The 22,155-nt window shown below is 39.3% G+C and overlaps 1 protein-coding gene across 2 annotated transcripts in view; it reads right to left on the reverse strand.

The window, feature by feature from the left end:
• Positions 1 to 744: 744 nt before the first annotated feature.
• The window catches only part of SLC9A9 (solute carrier family 9 member A9), a 448,763-nt gene continuing 427,352 nt past the window's right edge, over positions 745 to 22,155 (reverse strand). Inside the window, exons 15-16 of one of the 2 annotated variants that reach the window (XM_072143078.1) lie at positions 4,129 to 4,234; positions 745 to 2,395 (exon numbers count right to left, since the gene is read on the reverse strand). In XM_072143078.1, the coding sequence (XP_071999179.1) occupies positions 2,150 to 2,395; positions 4,129 to 4,234 (352 nt within the window). In that variant the 3' untranslated portion in view covers positions 745 to 2,149. Of the gene's footprint in view, positions 2,399 to 4,128; positions 4,235 to 22,155 lie in introns of both variants that reach the window. The other variant, XM_072143077.1, reaches the window with a different exon arrangement.

The raw sequence follows: 22,155 nt of genomic DNA on the forward strand, positions 1-22,155 counted from the left end.
TTGAAGGGGTGTTTTTGGAATAGAGGAATTTAAAAGAGAGCTTAGCTTTTTTTATTAAGTTTATCACATTTTATGTTTAAATTTGTTTTAAATAAACCAGACATTTCCTTCAAATGACAGCATTCGGGCTACCTGTAGTCACCACTAGGAGGTGCTTACGAGCAAACAAACAAATTATTACTGCTACCAGTAAGTTTAGGTTTATTTGATTTGCAAATAACTAAAGATACCTATTTGTCTCTATGTCCACATAAAGGGAAGCATGGGGCCTTATTCTCTAGGATGATAACAAAACACTAAATTGGTATCTAAACCTAAAACAATGCAGGTATAAAGGCTTTCTGCATTATGTTTCTAGATGCTTCTTCCCTGAAATATGTCTAGTGGATTCACAGTTACTTGAAATAGCTGCGATGACAACAGCAAGTGATGTAATGCCATTTATAGAAGCCTTAATAGATCATACAAGTCTATGGGGCACATATTTCATAGTTTTTCGGCTGCCACTTTATCAAGTTGGCCTACTTAATCATTGCAATGGATCTTAAGTTTTTTCCCTTTGTGATGCATGTGACGAGTTACCTATTTAGTCTCACTTTTGCGACTTTTTGTGGTGTGTAACTTTTTAGTCCCGATTAGTAGCTCCCAATAGTAAGTCTGGGTCTATCATACTCTGTTTTTTATGATGTTTCTATTTGTATATATATACTATTAATTACATTTGCAGCTTGATCTTCATGACCTATCACAAACTTTACACTGACTTTTAGTGAGCTTTTTTGGGTCCAAGTTGTCAGTCTCCTTGACAGGAATATCACTATTCCGACAGACATAATTTTCTCATACTTCAGTGTAAGGAACTGTGTGAGGTGTCATTGTTTGCAGGATGGGATGACGTTTTTATTGATACCATTTTGAAAACCGTGCAACCTTTTTTACTTTTTATTAAAATTTTTATTGGAAGCAAAATGACGAAGAAGTGTGGATTTGGGCATTTAGTCGCTATTTTAAGTTTTTTTTACAGAGAATAATTGTTTTTATACTTTAACACAATAGACATTTGGGGATGTGGCGGTATTATTTCACTTATTTACTTTTAAATGTGTTCTAGGGAAAGGGCGGTGATTTGAATTTTAGGTTTTTTATTAAAATAATTCCTATTTTTTAAAACTTTTACATTTTTTTTCCTATTATTTCATCCACCCCTAGGGAACTTGAACCCTAGGGGGTCTGATCACTTACACAATATGCTATAATACAACTGTATTGCGGTATACTTGTAGATATACTGCTTCTATATTACAGTCTGTCTCTGGCAAACTGGAATGCAGAAATACTAATGACAGCTATGGGAGCCTTTAACTGCCAGCACTTACCGAGGAAGTTCCCAGCAGGTGTCTGCTGCCAACAATAACAGGGGCGAGGGGTGCAGAGGGTGCGGTCGCAACAGGGCCCAAGAGGCTTAGGGGGTCCTAAAGGTCCTTTCCCTTATGGGAAGACTAGTACTATAAACCATACATTATAGTCGGGGCCTGGCATAGAGTTTGCATGGGGGCCCATCAGCTTCACGTTACGCCACTGACTACACACAAAGACGGATTACAAAGACCTCCAGGGCCATAAGCAGTTTTGCACTGACATAAGTGCCGGAAGATTCCCTCTTATACTTAATAATTTCATGTTACAATATAACCAGCATTATTTTACTATAATGTTATATAATTATATATGTGTTCTATCTATAGTGCAAGGCATACATTTTAATTCCTAAATATATGTAAACAATACAAGTGATTGAGATTTCACAATAGATAAGAAATTGATCTGAAAAATTAGGGAAAGTTTATAACATATTATGTAGAAATCTAATAATGACATGGATGGGATGATAGTCATGAATACATATTGTGCATAGCCGTGGGATAAAGTGCACTTTCATCTATTCTTAACTCCACCTTCCTATATATCAACTTATCATACCATAATAATAACCAGCGTAACTGAGGTATTATGTTATATCATTGATCTCTTGTAAAACTACAAAGTAGGCTTTATGACTGTGGACTATAAATGGCTCTGTGTCCATGTAACACGTTCAGCTAATAAAAATCCCTTCTTTCATCCAGTACATACACAGTGATATCTGCATTTAAAGCCCCCCGGGCTGACCGAGATGAGAAGGATAAGATCCTCTGTCTAGTGAAAAGTCATGTCTCCCAAGTCCAAGATCTCCATCTTGTACGTTATCAGAACCAGCCTCCGACTGCCCCGAGCCCGGCTGATCTCTGCCCTGCCCTGCAAGAGGGGGCATGGGGATGGAGGGGGTCTCTTCATATGATGTAGTAAGTTCATCATGGCTGACGATGCAATCCATATCATCATCTTTCAGCTTTTCCTGCTTGAAGAGAAGTTTACACGGTTTAAAATGCTACATTAAAGGTATTGTAGATTACTAGCAGTATCATACAACTTAGGTGCTGAAGGTAGTAATTATTAAGAATAGGAAGTATACGCAATATCCGTAAAGAACTAAATGTACATTGTTTTCTGTTCTATACATGCCTTGTCTCTCACTGTCTGTGCAATCAATAGGACATAAGTAATTGCTCTCATGTGGTAACTTTGTACCGTAGTTGTAAAAGGCTTTTCCATTGCCATCCGTGCTACAGCCTAAAGCTGTCACCTTGCATTATAAAGTTGACCCCCAACAAGGTGCTGTTTGCCTGTGTAGTGTGCAGGGGGCCCCAGATTCATGAAGACCGTGCACCAACTTTTTTTTGGGTGCACCTTTAACATGGGGCAGGCAACACATTTATGGCATAGTAGGCATGATAAATCTGTTGCATCATCCGACTGAGCAACAAAACGTCCATCTCACAAAAGGGTCGCGTGCGACACATACATGGCACAGGCAATTTTTAAATACATGTACAAGCTGTTTGCACCTAAAAGAACGTGCAAAGTCTGGCACGGCCCCTAGTAAATACGCCCCAATGGAGCTAGTGTCCTATCTGCAGGGAGCATGTTATAGAGCAGGAGGAGCTGAGCAGATTGTTCTTAGTGCCCTATCTAGAGGAAGCACATAATAGAGCAGACACAACTTAGACTATCCATAGATGTGGGCAAAATTATTATAGAACAAGACTTGAGCAGATTGCACTTGGTGTTCTCTCTGCAGGCAGCATGTTATAGAGCAAGAGGAGCTAAGCAGAGTTATAAATCACAAGATGTAATCCAAGCACTTCAATATGCAGAAAAGAGTTTTATTGGGGCATATGGCCAAACTTCAAGCGTAAATGTTTTCGGCTGAATATGGCGCAATATTTCCAGGAGTACTGTAGTACTATTCCCAGGCGCCATCATTCTGCATCTTTCCCCACTCTCTACCGGCCTATGTGCTTGATAAAGGCTGTTGTATGAGCCGAATGCCCCAATAAAACTCTTTTCTGCATATTGGAGGGCTTGGATTACATCTTGTGTATATATTGGAGTTGGATTCCTAATCCCCAAGCATCCTATTTATTTATCTGATGTGCACCGATATCTATTGAAAAAAGAGTTATAAATCAGTGTAGAACAACATTTAGTATGACTAAATTCTTATTCTGGCCAAGTGGGTTGTCCTCTTTATTGACCAACTGCTATCTCTGTATTGTATACTCTCAAAAAAGGAGTCTTTCTCTCGCTAACTAATAAATATTCCTTTATTTATACAGCGCACACAGATCACGCAGCACTGCAGAGAGCTTGCCAGTTCAGTCCCTGCTCCCATGGGGCTCACAATCCAATAAACCTACCAGTATGTTTTTGAAGTGCGGGAGGAAACCGGAGGACCTGGAGAGAACATACAAACTGTTTGCCGGTGTTGACCTGAATGGGACTTGAACCCAGGATCCCAGCACTGCAAGGCTGTTGTACTAACCACTGAGCCACCATGATGCCCATAAGACTTATCACTGGTTATACTGCTGCTGTATAACATACGAGCTACAGATAGCTCACACTTTACAATCTGCTCAGCTCCTCCTGCTCTATAACATGCTCATGTTGAACATGACAGTTTTCCTACATAGTTTACATTTTAATATTGCTTTACCCCATTGTATAAGGTACATAGTACAGACTTACTGAGTAGGCTCGGGGGCTGGTCAGCACTCTGGCGATGGGATTGCACCACTGTGGCAATGTACTTGTGAGGGGCGGACCACTGTGGGTTAATATTGGCTTGAGGTATCTGTTTAATAGTTAAGGATTGATCACGGTAATGAAAACAGTTATGACAGTCATGAAAATGAAACACTTACCAATTACCTTAATCCAATCAGCTTTATTCTCGGACATTAAATTATGTATTTTAGGGATGGGGACCTTCTCAAATTATAAGCTATATATAACAGGAGGGCAAACCCAGCGTGCAAGAGCTGACAATTTATGAAGTTAAGGGAGTGACATAAAAGATGAAACAATGATGAAGTTGAGGCAAAGTAGAGTTGTTAAGGCTTGAGCTGAGATAGAATAGTGTAGTTCACCACTAAACAAAGTATGATATACAGACAGTCCCCGGGTTACATACAAGATAGGGTCTGTAGGTTTGTTCTTAGATTGAGTTTGTATGTAAGTCGGAACTGTATATTTTATCATTGTAACCCCAGTCAAACTTTTTTTGGTCTCTGTGACAATTGGATTTTAAAAATGTTGGGTTGTCATAAGAACCAGGATAAACAATAAATCTTAATTACAGAAACCTTTGATAACTGGTATATCTGTTTATTGTAGCCTAGGACTAAAGTACAGCAAATTACCAAAATCCAGAGGTCCGTTTGTAACTAGGGGTCGTATGTAAGTCAGGTGTTCTTAAGTAGGGGACCACCTGTATATATAAAGTATAAAATAACCCAATCTCACACCCCCATTAATTACCAGTACTGAGAAGCCCCCTTTGAGGATGGATTCACATCTCGACAAACAACACATAGAATATATGTGACAATGTACATAGCAACAACCTCAACTTATTCCTGTACCAGATCCTGTAGAAGTCAATGTACAATTAATCTGAGTTTAACGTCTTATAATTCTCTAAAAAAAAAAATAAAATCAGTAGAAGGAAATTCTTCTAATGGTGCCGTAGTTGTCAGGTTTATGGTCACCTGGTCATAAAATTGCTGTTTTGATCTTTTTTCACATGTATTTCTAGACTTGCAAAATTCAATCATGTGTGTCAGCTAATTATGCTAATTAAGAGGGGAATCAGTACGAAGAACAGAAAAGACTAATAGTATTAACTCTGTAATGCATTATGAGAATCGGTGAAGCAGGGTTTTCCTATTGTACAAGCCACACATAATAACTAGGGGTGAAATGGTTGGACCAAATACAGAATATTCATTGCAGCACAGGAGCTTCATGTTGTGGCCTATTAATAACTAGATGAGAAGACTTTAGCATGTACAGGCGGTCCCCTACTTATGAACAACCGACTTACAGACGACCCCTAGTTACAAACAGACCTGTGGGTATTGTTAATTTACTGTACTTTAGCTTTAGGCTACAATAAACAGCTATAACAGTTATCACAAAATGAAGCTTTATTACTAATCCTGATTCTTATGACAACCCAACATTTTTAGAATCCAATTGTCAAAAAGACCAAAAAATATTTGACTGGGGTTACAATTATAAAATATACAGTTCCAACTTACATATAAATTCAACTTAAAAACAAACCTACAGAACCGGGGACTGTCTGTATATTACATTGGTTATTTTATCTAAAGGAATCATGTGCCATCTAAAATATAAGGTCCCCATAGTGGAGGGATTACCTTAACATAACACAAACTAGAATTGAAAACATTTAGGTGCTTTTCATTCAAAATGTCCCCTTTTCCTGTTTTCTGGTATAATTTAGCATTTCTGGTTGCAAAGAACAAAGGAAAGATAAAACATTTAAAAATATATATAATTCAGCCTTGAGAAGTGCACTGCGGCTCTGTACACTCTTTTGCTAATAGTTTTCACTTGAAGGTTAAAGTTACTAATTTTGTACTAACAATAGAGTATAAGTTATGAGCTGTAAATATCATTATATTCCATTACCTTTGGCCTCTGCTGATAATACATGAAGTATAGATAAAATTTATTTGAAGGCCAACACATAGGGGAAGATTTGTCAGTGCTTCTACAAAAGTTTTCTGAAATAATCGCAATTTCTTGTGCACTATGTTCCTGCCCCGTGACTGAGTACTTTATAAAAGAGAACATTAAGACCTGGCGTAGTTTTGCTCAACAGGGCGGCCACCCGACGGATACATCTAGAGGTCTATGTCTCTTGATGGGGGGGGGGGGGCGTGACTTTATCATACACTAACGCAAAAGCATGGGCGTTTGATGAATTCTCCCCATAGTCTGTGCCATAAAATACAATCTACCAGCAAACACTTATCGTGCCTTGATGTAATATTTATACTACAAGGTTAGCAGCATAGAGGAAAAGCTATGCTACCTATTTGGGCAACCGATCTAATAGTCAGCCTCGATTTATTGTTTTAAGTTTTTTAGTTCTTTTGGATGTCCTTGTTCATATTCTCACAAGATTTAAAGGGGTTTTCGAGGAAACCTGGAAATATCACATGGGTCAGGATAGGGGTGATACAAAAACAAACTAGGTTTCCTTTTTCTATGGCTCCTGGTTCCAGTATCAAGTGACATCACCAGGGCCTACTGAAGTCACTGATGAGTCATAGTGGGTCTTGTGAACCCTGGCACTTCCAGCACTGTGACATGGAAACAAAGAATGCTGGGACACTGGAACCAGAGCAAGGTGTATAAAATTTGCGTCCTACTGACCCAGAACTCAGTGGGGTTCTTTTGAAAAGTACTTTCAATTATATGTTTGGAATTTCAAAATCATGGAAATCATAATATGGGCATTGTAGTTGCTATTTGGAGGTACAAATTACACATACAGTACTATAAATTAATGTTCTAATCTTCACTCCAGCAATTTTTTTTGTCTATATAGCAAAGCATGAATCATGCATAAAGAGAAACTGGCATGCAACTTAACTGACCCAAAATAAAGACTTCATACAAAACGATGATTAAAAAGCACGGCCCTTATCTCTAAATGATTCCTTTCTATGGCTGCAATATTACATAAATCATTTTTTAAAGAAGTCATCCACGGAGGTTGCTGTGATTTCATGTGATCAGATACATACATGGTGTCAACGTTGCAAATGTAACAGGACCTTAGATGATGTCACCCTGGTCACATGACATGCTGAGAAGAGGCATGGGAAATGGAGAGGAGTAGATGGGAGGGACCGGTCGAGCAGGACACACCCCCACTGAGGCCAGGAAATATAAGATAAAGTTGATTTATGGGGATGTAAGGGAAACAATTTGGAACTTGCCACTAGCTGTATTTGTGAAAATGTGGTGACAGGTTTCCTTTAAGGAATTGTCAGGATTGATGACTTGACGGCTCTCCTCCCTCCAAAACCTAAGCCTTATATAAGATGGCAGCTAAAATAGCTGATGAGACACTTTGCATTAGACAATGCCCAAATACAATATTATACTCACTAACTACGCAATCAATGCAGGTTTAATTTAAAAAACACTGTGCTTACAAACAGAAAGGGGTTATCATACAAAAGGGTCACATAAAATAAACAGACATAAACATACAATGCCAAAATAAACAGATTGAGAAAATGAAAGGGATGAACACAGAACTTACTACATTATGTGATGTTATAAGTCAGGTGCCTGGGAAAACTGAAATAAGTATCAATCTATCGGCTAGGGATCCCCAAAGAATGGCAACTTTCTATGGTACAACTATAGCCCAAGTAAGATTCCAAAATCCCCCCTATCCTCCCTGGAGTTATTAGAGAAAAGTATACGGCTGAAATATGAATTATGGCACATATATCTTTACACAAGATGGGGGTTTCTAAATGTGACCTCATACAGGACATCACCTTTTGCTAAGCTTTGTAATTGGTGTTGATAGGACCCCCCCCCCATTGGACCATTAGGTTTTAAAGGTTTTATAATAGTGTCTGGTCCCTGTTAGTTTATGGCACAAGCATCCTGGGCTGGTAGAGGAGTTTCAAGGGAGGGGCACCTATTTTTACTCATAATTTTGATGTTTCCCTATGTTTATCACCACAGGGAAAGAACATCACAACAAATTCTGGAAAAAAAATCATCTGTATCATACATACCAAATGTATTACCAAAAAACAATATAAAACAAAAAAAATCTCAGTAATCTTCCAAAGAACGCTTTAAAAAGATCCTAATAGTGTATGTGAATTCTGGATGTTCAGTATTGCTGTATATGTAAGGTCAGTTGTTTGCTACAAGTTGACCGGAATCAAGTAATGACCCACATATTTTCCGATTAGCAAATCACCATCTAATTAAAGGCTCAACGTTAATAATTAAACATGCACAGATATAGCAACATTAGATTCAGTAATGTCCCTGTAAAATCATTCCTCAGTATAAATTATTGATACAATTAAATATTGTTTACCTAATTCCATAATGAGGGATACAATAACCACGAAAATTCTGGCCTCGATGTAACAACTCAAAGTTTTCGTGATGGGAGTTTATTAATATTTCTATTCTAAAGCATTAGATTGCACATTGCCGGAATAATCTCCATACATAAAGAGTGGGACCACTTACGGTCATTATATGATGTGTATAAAACAGTTTTATCAGGTTACTCTCTAATTCTCAACTGACATAGAAAGCACAAACTCCTTTTGCCCCTTTCAATGACTAAGGGTGCATTCACACCACGTTGTAGCGCTCCTTTGTAGGGTTACAGCAGTCGGATTCCCACATAGACTCCTATTTTCTCCAAAGGATGGGAAAATCTTTCCATCCTGTGTTTACCAAATTATACAACATATAATGGTCAGATAGAGGCAAAAGGGGAGCCTCTGCCAGCATGTGCCTATGTATATGCTCAATGTATACAATGGGAACTTTCCTGACAAATACGCTTAGCATATACGAAAGATGTGATGTGAATCTATCCTAAGAAACATCAGGAGGTGCATTACAGAATTATTTCGTATAACTAAGGCACTTGGTATGACATACAAAACCTATTATTGGCTCTCAACATGGGGAGGGAAAAAGAACTGGGCCGCAGATCCACACATCACACAATGATCTACTGCCGCAATGCTACATTATATAACGAAATCGAGGTTCTTAGTTACATTTTGATCAAATTGTATAAGCCCACCAACCACTTCTTTTTCTCTCCCCATGTTGGCCTATTATTGGCTCTAGCTGCCTTTTTGCTTGAGGCAATGAATGCAGGGCCGCCACCAACATTGGGCATACCTGGGCAAGTGTCGGGGCCCAGAGCTGCTGGGGGGCCCATATAAGGCTGTACATAAGGAATCCATAGGGGGTGATGGGGTTATAAAATAACCATGAGGGGGCTGCATATAATTAAACTATGAGGGAGGCTTTATATAAAATAACCATGAGGGGGCTGTATATAATTAAACTATGAGGGAGGCTTTATATAAAATAACCATGAAGGGGCTGTTTGGTATGAGAGGGAATATGAGACCGTTTAAGTTTCTGAATTTTAAATGCCGCCTCGTGAGTTCACTGCAAAGGTGCTCACTGAGTTTCTGTCGCCGGGGGGCCTACTGAAACTGGAGCCGACCCTTAGAGTGTATTTATTGTACATGGTCTTGCCCTCTCCCTTCTCATTAGACTTCTATTGTCAGCTGTATCTCAAAACTGTATTGCACTGCAGTCTTTACAGATTCAGAACAGATTTTAGAATGAATGTCACTATGAGAAGAAGAGCCAGATAAGTGAAGATGGAAGCATTGCTCTCTGATAAACGATACTAGCCAATTTCTATTGATTTAAGCAAAGTTTATTAAAAAGTCATCATTGCTAAAGGATTCTTAGTTGAAGTAGTATGGATTAAACTTCTTAAAAGTGGCGTCCAGTAATTCTAATAATATGGTGGATCTGCTGCCTCTTCTTCATATCATATCATTATTCTAACTGTGATGAACCAAAGAAATATGGAATAAAACTCTTACGTCGTCATCTTGGTCCCTTTAAGAATTCTAGTTTTTTGTTCTGATTCACTCGAAGTAGTTAATAGAACAAGTAAAGCTGCTCGGTAATAAACTGGCACTATAAAGGGCACTATAAAGGGCAGGGCTGCGATATGGGCATCTATAAGACTTTACAAAGTGGTCACAATATCAAAAAGATAAAAGTAGCATTGTACTAACCTTGTTGCTAAGCAACTATTCAATTGTTAGCCTCAGCTCCTTTTAAGTCAATAAACAGATGTTCTGGATAAATATACTCAATCTGCTGTATATAACTTGTGTATTTTTTCCATTTTGACAAAAGCATTCTACATATTCAATCCTGGAACAAGGAAATGGAGACAATTTTGCTTCAAACCTGAAAAATTTTCCACTCCACATAGTTGCAGGGTATGTGATCTAAATAAAAGGTTGTTTCTCTTCAGTTAAAAAGGTTCTTGGGTTAAAATAATGACAACATGTCCATAGAATCGATCTTCAATTTAAGATTGGTGGCGGTCCAACACCCGGCACTTCTACAAGTTAAGGCCTCTTTCCATTGAGCAAAATGAACACAGGACTATCCAAAGTCACTTTGACATAAACCCTGCTTACACCAAATTCGTTAAATCTGCATAGTCAAGTCTTCACAATAGGACTAAATTCTTGAATTGTGACTTTCTGTTTAGGCGCAAGTTTTGGCGCTAAGTGACTCTGGTCTTTGTGCTGCAACTTTATATGCGACTGTCGCAAACAACTCCATAGACAAGGACCATGCCAACAAATTTATGTAGGACAAAAAGCCACTTTAATAAATCTAACGGCAGCAGAGCTGACAGTCATAGAAGTGTTGCAAAGAGCCGGCCAAATGATATATTTATGTTCAGTATAAGTTGATTAGAACAGTTGATCTGTTGGGGTGCTAAGAGTTGGGCTAATCTGATGTTGAAGACCTAGGTCATCTTTATTTTTAACTCACAAATGGAACTTTTTGAAGTCTGTAGAAGGAAAAGAATAAAATAACGTACTTTTATACATACATAGATGTGAGTCCGATGAGGCCCAGTGGACTCACATCAGCAGATCCCACATCTCCCTCATCTTGTGGTGCAGGCAGGGCAGTGCTCCTTACATAACTCCCATGGTAATAAATAAGCGCGTAGAATAGCCTGCTCATCTGTGTCTGACTGAGATGGCAATGCCCTTAAATGGGTTTTCCAGTCTAAAAATATTGATGACCTATCTTAACAAAAAATGAGATTGGTGGGTGTCAACAGGCAGCATCACCACAAATTATGTGTTTTCCGTAGGTTATAGAGACTTCAAAAAGTAGTAGACAGCTCCATTCTTTTTGGCTGAATTGAGTTATTTGTGCAGAGTGCACCAGACTATTCAATACTTGGCACCCCCTGCACACACTGATCATGCTTAAACTGCACCAGTTTTTTTTGGTGCACTCACTTTAAATGTACCCTTTACATACAGAATTTTGTGGTGTGGCGGACACAGTGCAGCCTCTTCACAAAACTGGTGCAGGCACTTTATAAATACATGTGCAAGCAGTTTACATGTTACTTGTAGTGCAAAGTCAGACAGAAAACTGGTGCAGCCAGTTTAACAGGGTCTCCCCACGAAAGAAAATTCTCAAATCTCAATTTTATTGCTGTTTTAGCTCCTATTGCTCCCTCGGCTGCTCAGTACAAAATCCCAGGGTGTGGGCGGGGACTCTATAAGCAGGCACATTATGGTCCATCCACTTTTGTGGGGTGACAATGTGGTTACATTATCAGGGTACAGGTGTATATGCACTTTCATCTGGCTTCTGACATTGTAGTAACACACTGACACATAGGGGCAGATTTACTTACCCGGCCCAATCGCGATCCAGCGGTGCGCGTTCTTGCGGTGGATTCGGGTCTTCCGGCGATTCACTAAGGCTGTTCCTCCGACATACACCAGGTGTCGCTGCTGCGCTGAAGACCATCGGAACGCACTGGAGTACACCCAGCCAGGCTGAGTGAAGGTAAGCATGTGCCGAGCGACACTTTTTTTAAAAAAAATGCTGCGGTTTTTCCAAATCCGCCGGGTTTTCGTTCGACCACGCGCCCCCCCCCCTGATTTCCGTCACGTGCATGCCAGCGCCGATGCGCCACAATCCGATCGCGTGCGCCAAAATCGAGGGGCAATTCAGGGAAAATCGGCGCAAATCGGAAATATTCGGGTAACACGTCGGGAAACCGCAAATTGGGCCCTTAGTAAATGACCCCCATAGAGAGAGAGATGAGACAGATCAGAGATGCATGAGATGATTGAACAGAGGCTGAAAGACTTTTACAATGTCAGCCCTGCTACATCTCTGCTCTCATAGCTATGTGCCTGCCTCCCCCTTCCCCCAGATCACTTATCTCCTTGTAGTTTGTAACCTCTCTCTCTGCTCACGATGTGCTGACAGGAAGTGAGAGCCTCTGAGCTCAATGCAGGGGGTGAGGCTACCGGCACAGAACAAAAGAGAAAGAAATCTCAGCTCCATGATGTCACATACGAATCCAAGATGGCGGCCACCCGCACCTAAGTCAGATGTTACAGGGGTCGTGCCCAGGGGCAACTGAAATTGTGTACACCAGGACTGATAGAGATAGGTTGGAATTTTATCTATGAAATGCTTTAGTTTTATTAATAACAGTGAATTGGGGAATGTGTAATTTTTCTTATCCTGAGTACATACAAGAAACTTGTCATTGTGGGAATACCCCTTTAATAGATCTGGTCCATTCTGTGCCATGTCTCTACCCCTAGGAAAACCTCTATAACCAGGCACCCCTATCCTCTGAAAGATCAGTTTGTGAGAAACCTTCAAGTACATAAACTAAGCAGTGCTGTTACGCATAAACCTGGTGACATGCCCTTGCCTCACAGTAGTGGCTATTTGTTCAATCATGCTCAGATCCCACTACAAATGGAAGTATACAGGGCAAATTCAAGTTTGGAATTGCTGAACCTGAGTAATCTAAAGATAAGGTTTAGTACATAAGAATATTATAAACAAACATATTCATTTCATACAAATCCCCTGTAAATATATGCAGTGAACCTTCTGGCACCTACTGTCTGGAAAGTTAAACAACTTGTTGAAGTATGCAAACCTTCAGTGGTTTCCTTTGAGAGGTTAACATGTCCTTGCCCAATAATAAACATTATGGTCGGGTGATGGTTCCCAGACCACAACCGATATTTCTGTCATTGTAATCTTGTAGATGTTATCGGTGAAGTGAGATCAGTAACTGGGATGGGGCCTGCCACTTATCCCCTTTAGTGTGGTGACCAGACCAGCTCCCGATACTGGCGACATAACTGCCAGGCCTGGCATCATTATGGAGTCGTCCATGTCCCAGGGCTATGTTATGTGTATGCTTGTGGCTGTAGGGCATTCTAGTCCCATATAGTGAATATAGTGCTGTTTGCTATCACTGCCCTCATTCTAACACTGTGCGTCAGTGTAGTATATTCCTCCCTCCATTGTTATGCTAAGTGTCCTATAACTCTTTTGGATAAGGTTTGTGTTGTCACTTATGTAACTCCTGTACAAACAGAAGCCATAGGGTAGTGATGGAGACCAAGTGCCCAAATTATAACCAAAACCTTATTATTTAACGCAAAGTGCTAGCACAGCAATTTAAGCAGTAACTTACTGCTCTCTGTTCTACCACAAATTCCACAGAAGAAGCACATCAATCGATAAACTGCCCCTGTCCATACCTTCTCACTCTTCCTACAATCCAAAGAAGCCAAAGATGTGTTGCTTTAAAATGACTCTGAGAGTAGCATCTACATTGCCTGGGATTGGAGGTGAATTCTTTGAGTTGTGTCTGGTGAACTCTGTGCTGGGGCGGTGGCCGGTGCCCACAGACAGGGCTCTGAGTGCCACCTCTGGCATCCGTGCCATATGTTCACCACCACTGCCATAGCATATATCAGGAGTGAGGCAACACTCACTGTAGAATTGTAAAATTGTAATATTGCGTGAAGAATACTAGCAGATGTAAGTCTCAGTGAACCCTGTGTTTCATCACATTCACATCCTATTGCAATAACTACTGGCTAAATTAAACATTCTCAACAGTTTGACCATATTGTTTATTCATGCTATACATCTTGTGAAAAAAACCATAGTGACTTTCCACTCATCTTTTTCTTTTGAAGATATGTAAATAAAATTACTGAGAATTTCTGGCTGTCAGTAAAGGTTAGCTATTGTATGTATAATGTAGGCCTTCCTATTTCACTTTCAAAATGTGTTTGATATGTTAGAAGCAGATAAACACTGTAGTGGGAAAAAACATACATCTTCTAATATAATTTACTTAGCCCCATGACACAAAACACACAAAAGTAATAACTGATCGGTATCAGCAGCCAATCTAGATGTGACAAGACAAGTTTCTCGGAGCTGCCCGCTGCCTGTCCAAACACTGGCCAGTTATCCACACAATCCATCCATTAAGGTGCTGGAGTCCTAACAATGCTCATTTCTCAGGATTCCAGTTTGTTCAGTCCTTTTGAGCATTTATAAATACTGGCAAATAATGAAAAGCTAACACTTACCTAAATGTGACATAGCAGTGCACACAAACTAATTTATAAATGTACTACAGCTATGATTGTTACCTATCTCATATATCTTTATTTTCCTAGGGTAATAGCTAGTAGCTAAAACTAAGGTAATGATACAACAAAGAATACAACAAACAAAAAAACTAAGGGTATTGACTAGTGAAGCAAATTATAGGTGCAAACAGAAGAAAAAAGTTGTGAAAATAAGTAATGATATATATTATATTTTAACAGAACCTTTCACCATGTCTATATACATGTTCCACTGATAACTTTAATAAGAAAGGAGCTGCAGTATACAGTCAAGCTATCCCACGTCTTCACTGAAGTGTAAAGAGGAAGGTTCATTTCTTTTCACACAGCCAGAGAAACTCTCAACCCCCACCTTCCTCAGGATGTAACTTTTATAGCAGAACTGAGTAACACAAAGCCACTGTCTCACTCTAACCCTCCTCCTCAACCCACCCTCAGGAATTCTTTTCAGCCTAGCAGTGTTAGCGTCAGTGAGGAGGATGGCTTAGCTTCACTGCTCCCCGCCTCCATGACTTGAACTGTGGACATCAATAAAATTAATTTTGAGAGGAACGATGGCTCTAATTCCATGGATGGAACATGAATAAAGACATCTAAAAGGTACTGTGTGTGATTTGTGAGGAGGGTCCCTGGTGACATGATATTGTTCATATTGATAGTGCTGTCAAGGTTAAAAAAATCTGTACTCACTGACTTTTATTTGCTACACATTTACATCTGTATTTATTAGCTGCTCTAGCACATCCATTAATATATGAATCCCAACTAAATAAAGAATGTCTAACTACAGTCATCTCCTCTATAATTCGGTTGAGATATTTATCGATGGAGATTATGCAGGAGTAGGTTTCTCATCTTAGAGTTTTTTCACTCACTCTCAGCAAGCCTGGCAGTGGCTAATAAGGGGAATCAAAGAGCTAGTCTGAAGTATCAGTCAAGTTAATGAACTCACACTGACAGACATCTGGAAACTTTTTTCATTACCAAAAGTCGTTGTACTTTTAAAGTCCCACAGGTTATGAGTGAACTTTAGATATTAATTATTTGGTAAAAAGAGTCTCAAAAGCCATGAGACACTATAATAATATCTTTCTCATCACATCTCACAAGTAAATGTTCTATGGCCGGTGGTGAAAGTGTCATCTATCAATTGGCCTTTCAGTTACAGTAAAAGGGTTTTCAGTGTACTGGTAATAAAGCTGAATCATGAACAGTCATGACATTTTTTTTTTACATATTTTGGTTTTTAATTCTCATTTTTGATATCTCACATTACAATCAAGGAATCCACTGAAACTTGTGGACAGCTCTAATATACTTATTGAGCTATGTGCTAGTGTGAGCAGAACTATTTCCAGAAAGCCACGTTATTAATGGAGTTTTCGAGAAATATGAAAAAGAAAGTAAACTTATCTAGTTTCGTCACCCAAATCCTGCAACACCTCAACTACTTTTGCTTCTATTTACTGTGTCCCACTGTAAGTTGTAGGGGAAGTCACAGGACCCACTTCACCCAATGAGTGGCCTCCCACACCCATAGGAGGTCACTGCCTTTGGTGTCCCCAGGTCCAAGGAGTCCACTAATTGGCTGAAGGGGGCCCTGTAACTCCCAGGAACATCCAGCTGGGTGCAATGTCAGAGACCAGAAGTACTGGATTGGAGCACCAAAGTACCACATTTTTTCCTGAAATATTTTGATAAGTTTTGCTGCATTACATAAAAATGTTTACATAGAGGGACATTTTTTCCCATGCATTTTGCAGAAACGTAAGAACTTTACTATAATTCATGTCGAAATGAATGATTTTGGGAGAGATTTTCATTAGGTACTCGTACTCCTGCCATAAAGGTAGGTTGCTGTAAAGGTAATATGTAAGGTGTGAAAATAGGTACAATTCAACTTTTGTGTTGGGTAACACACCTAACCAGTAGAACCCATGAGGGATTCAGCAACCTCTAAAACGTCATCTTTATCAGCTAGCCTAGTACATATCTGACAAAAATCCTTCTGCCATAGATTTTTCTGGCATTTCAGATTGATATTCCATTGATGCATGGGCCATAATCTGGACCTTGGGCTGTAAACCATATTATTCATTTCAACCTTTTATATATTTCATATACAGGTGGTCCCCTACTTAAGGACACCCGACTAACAGACGACCCATTGTTACAGAGGGACCCCTCTGCCCACTGTGATCTCTGGTGAAGCTCTCTAGATACTTTACTATAGTCCCAAGCTGCAATAATCAGCTGTAAGGTGTCTGTAATGAAGTTTTATTGATAATCCTTGGTCCCATTACAGCAAAAAATTTTGAAAATCCAATTGTCACTGGGGCCAAAAAAAAAACTGTATGGAGCCACAATTATAAAATATATTCCGATTTACATACAAATTCAACTTAAGTACAAACACAGGGAACCTATCTTGTAAGTCTGGCTTCTACATTGACAGTGTATTCTATAGGAACTGCAAAATAATATTTTCCTCAACTTGAATCATTCCAAGGCTGAAAATAGATATTCATTCTGTATGTACACAATTCAAGAACTTAAATATCAGATGCTTTAAAAATTGATAACCCTGTGCTAACATTTAAAATCACTGTACATAATAGGGTAAATAATATGTGAGATTATAAATAATGTTGCTGAATTGGAATATAATGAGTTGTCACAACAGTATATCCCTGCGCCTGAATTTGCTGACCTCTTCTTCTGTACACTGAAACATTTTCTGCTTTTTCTCAATTCCATAATCTCTCATTAGCCGTTTCTTCATGATACTCTAAGAAGCTTTAGATGAGCAGAATAATGTAGAGCTGTATAATTATCTAACAATAGAGGAAGAATAATAATCAGCGCACATAACAACTCTTCTACCTTTCTCAAGTTTGGTTTATAATTTAACATCTGAATAGAATTCGTCAAACTGAGACCTAAGCCGTTCTGTGAAAAGCCTAACGTGAGCATGTAGTACAATGCGCAGTGCTCTCATTAAGATCTAATTATAGCAGATATTGTACGGAGCTGAAAAGGCCATTCTGCGAGACGTTTCACTGACCTGAGTGATAATCACGTCCTGGCACAAGTATGTTTCCCCAACACAAAACCCAGAGAGGTATAAGTGACGTGAAGAGACACGGAAAACATAAAGGACTGAGTTAACAAAGTTGAAGGATTGAAACCTGTTCCATATTCAGTCTTGTGTAAGCAGTACAATTACTTTCATGCAGTCATCTACTGCACACTTGGAGGATAGTCTCAGCTGTAGCTCTCAATATCCTTCTCTACAGCTGGGCAACTCGCTCACCCTCGGGGCTTTAACTATGACCATGAGTTTGAGCCATTGAAATACCATGTGCCATTGATATATATAATTTATATCCAAGTTCTTTTCACTGCCAGCCTTCTTCTCCACATCCTTACGGCGGCTAAGAGCTTAACTGTTTTATTTTGGCATTATTCTGCTCCCTACCTTCACTACTAGAGTTATATACACACCTTAGAGATTTACGATCTATGGAACACCTTACTGCTCTTCTCCGCCATTCAATGGACAAATTTAATGAAACTCATTGGGACACCTACAATACTAGTCTGCTTTCTTTATAATTTCATGTCAACTGTGTGCTGCTATTTATGTGATGCCATGTTAATATTTTTATTTTAATTTTACTTCTGGCAGTTTCTAACAATTTTTCCTTTTTGTACAAGATCTGTACAATGTGTATTTTGTTATATTTGTTATAAAAATAATTAAAAAATCTTTAAAATACAACGTTGAAAAAAAAATACCAGACGCCTTTCGTTGAAACAATAGCTAGCACGCCTTAGAAGGAAACTAATATACTGAGTAACCAAACTATTAGAAAGCCAAGATTTAGAAACTAAGCCTCTGAAAACCAGAGAATAGGGCAGCACATTACTGAAAACCAAGGATAAATAACCATACCAACTAACACCAATTAATGGGGCACCAACATACTTGCCACAAGGATGTTTTATGCAAAGATAAATTTGCCTCCTAATCTTCAATCTCCAATTTGGAAACATGAATAAGAGAGATGGGAAACCAAACCATTAAAATCCTAGATTAGGAAGAACAGCAGAGCATGGGGCACCAAATGAGTGGAAACCAAGATTAAGCAACCAAGACAACACCAGATAATGTGGCACCAAAATACTTGCCACAAGGAACTTTTTTTGTAAGGATAGATCTGTCTTGGGTTCCCAAGCTTCCATCTCCAAGTGGGAAACATAACGAAGAGTTAAATGAAATTCAGTGACCAGAGATGGGAAACCAAAACATTAAAATCCAAAATTCAAAACCAAGGTTAAGTAACCAAGTCAATTAACGCTAGAGAATGGCGCGCTAAAATAATTGACACAAGGAATATTTTAGGCCAAGACAGATTTGTCTTGGGTTTCTAAGCCCCTGTACCCCCAAGTCGGAAACATGTAGAAGTTAGAAAATAAATCCACTGACTTCAGAATTTTTGTAGAAAAATAACAACTAAAAGTATAAAGTTGTGTTGATAAACTCCCATGTTGGAGAATGATGTGCATTTCTTTTTCTACCTGTTAAGCTAAGGATTCATTATGGAAATATTATAAGCTACAGAGTATATGTAGCTGTGTAGGCCTTTGAACTCCACGCTGAAGAACATAAAAGATTTAAAAGCAATTAATATCAAAGGTTCCTCCGGACTTCTGGGTGAAGCAATGACTGCGTGCGCTGACATTAATGTCTGGATTCATGGTAAAATTAATGTTTGCTGCGTTATTATTTTAAAATTTAATCTCAGAGCTAATTGTGAGGTGACATGACATGAATAGCGGGCATACTGCCATCGTAGCTATGCCGTCATTGGCCAATGAATCCCATTTTTATTCAAGCTCCTGAGGACATTAGAAAATGTTCCACTTTTATCTTTTACCATCATGTACATGTCGTTAGCTGTCTTCCTAAATATATATAGTATTCATATCATCAGGACGGAATGACTGAACAGGGATTTTAAAAAATGGACTTTTTTAATAGAACAACACTACAAAGATTTATACAGATTAACAGGTTCCTCTATGATCCCTTCTGACAGATGCTACAATCATGACATGCATGCTATCCCCTCAATGGTATCTGATGAGCAGGAAGGATTCAAGAGAAACATCAACAAGACCTTTCTCTGATGATGCCTTCACACATTCAGTTTTTCGGATGCAGTTTTTGATGTCCACGACCGAAGTGAGAAAAAGAGGAGGAGCAGCAGCTTTCAATGATATGTTCTCACCTATAACGATCCACAGCTGCATTTGGCTTCAAAAACTGCATCTGAAAAACTGAACATTAAAACATGCCCTTAATGTCTTGTGCCAAGGATATGAAGATAATTGCTTACTAGAGATGAGCGAGTATACTCGTCCGAGTATACTGCTCGGTCGAGTATTAGCATACTCGGACCGGCTCGTTACTCGGACGAGTATCTCGCCGGCTCGAGATCGAGCAGTAAATTAATAAAATAAATTGAATAAAAGTATTTTTATTGTAAAAAAAAAATATTACACATGTTTGCAGATGTTTTACTTGTAAGAACACATTGAAATAACACTATTCTTCACTTTCCAGGTGTTCGCGTGTGTCTCCCGCTAGGTTCGGAGATGTTCGGAACATCTGGAATGTGAAGAATATTGTTCTTTTAATGTGTTCTGCACTTAAATGCTCCTGTATTCACCGTTTTTAATGTTTTAATTCTATTCTTCACTTTGCAGCTGTGCGCGCGTATCTCCGAACCTATCGGGAGACACGCGCGCACACCTGCAATGTGAAAAATAGAATTAAAACATTAAAAACAGTGAATACAGGACCATTTAAGTGCAGAACACATTGAAAGAACACTATTCTTCACATTCCAGATGTTCGTGCACATCTCCTAACTTAGCGGGAGACATGCGCGAACACCTGCAAAGTGAAGAATAGTGTTATTTCAATGTGTTCTTACAAGTAAAACATCTGCAAACATCTGAAAATTTTTTTTTTGCACTGTTCTTTTACTGTTCAGTTTTATTAAAAAAATGCTCGGGTCTCCCATTGACTTCAATGGGGCTCGTTATTCGAGAGGAGCACTCGAGCATCTGGAAAAGTTCGTCTCGAATAACGAGCACCCGAGCATTTTAGTGCTCGCTCATCTCTATTGCTTACCTATTGTCAATTAATGCTTAAAGAGAACCTGTCAACTATTGGCCCCTCAGGTAGGGTATGAAAAATACTTTAACTATGACAATCATCTTCAAATTAATATGCAAATAAGCAAGGAATAGTACATTTTTGCCTGAGATGGTAGACTTTTAGAGGCTTCTGATGGACCATGAGTGCAGATGTCTGTATCTTGGGTTCTGAAGTAGATAAAACCATACTTTTTGTCTCATATTAAAGATAAGAATAACATATAATCTGCATCAGGATTGTGGTTCTGTGAGCTACAGAACCAAACCTAGAGTGAGCTAAAGACATAGGGGCAGATTTACTTACCTGGTCCTGTCGCGATCCGACGGTGCGTTGTCCGGCGAGGATTCGTGTCTGTCGTGATTCGCCGATTTGGCGTGCGCCAAAATCCCAGGGCAATTCGGCACAAAACAGGAATCGTCGGGAAACACGACGAAAATGCGTCCAGCGGACCCTTAGTAAACGAGCCCCATAGATGTAAATCAGGGAGGGGGTGAACAGCAGTCAGTTTTTGGTACTTCCTGTGAAGTTCTGTACCCTGCAAAATTCTGTGGATCAAGGGTCATCAACTCATCATACATGATGTCACCTGGAGTCCTGAAAGCAGCTGCCAATGGGCCATGAAACATATTGCTCCTCTAGGCAATACCAGTTTGTATTGTACTTACCCTGGTACTTTCATATTTGTAGCTAATCCCTTTTACTATACAACAGAATTTACCCCTCAACACAACGTAAACAAAACCTTATTTGTCCAATGACAGAAAACACGTGGTATACTAAAAGTATTAAAAAATCTGAATCTATTTTTTATACAGCACCATCATATTCCTGCTCACAAAAGCTTACAGTCTATGGGGATGACGGAGTGACAAAAGATGTATGCCACGGCTGCTCACCCATGCCCCCCATACTCGTCGGCTCAGCGACCATGCTTCCTGCCTGTCCCCACTCCTGATCCTAGTCTTGGGCTGTGCGTGCGCCGGCTTCAGAAATTTAAAGGGCCAGCGCACCGTTAATTATCACTGGCCATTTCCCAGAATTCTATATAAACCTGCCTCTCCCTCCACACCCTGCCGGATCTTCATGTCTTCTGCCTTAGAGAAAGCTTTGTCTCATGCCCTGCACTGTTATCGCGATTTCCCGTTGTGACCCCAGTTCCGTTCCAGACTACGTTCTTCT

The sequence above is a fragment of the Engystomops pustulosus genome, chromosome 3, assembly GCF_040894005.1.
Source record: "Engystomops pustulosus chromosome 3, aEngPut4.maternal, whole genome shotgun sequence".
Classification (NCBI taxonomy): domain Eukaryota; kingdom Metazoa; phylum Chordata; class Amphibia; order Anura; family Leptodactylidae; genus Engystomops; species Engystomops pustulosus.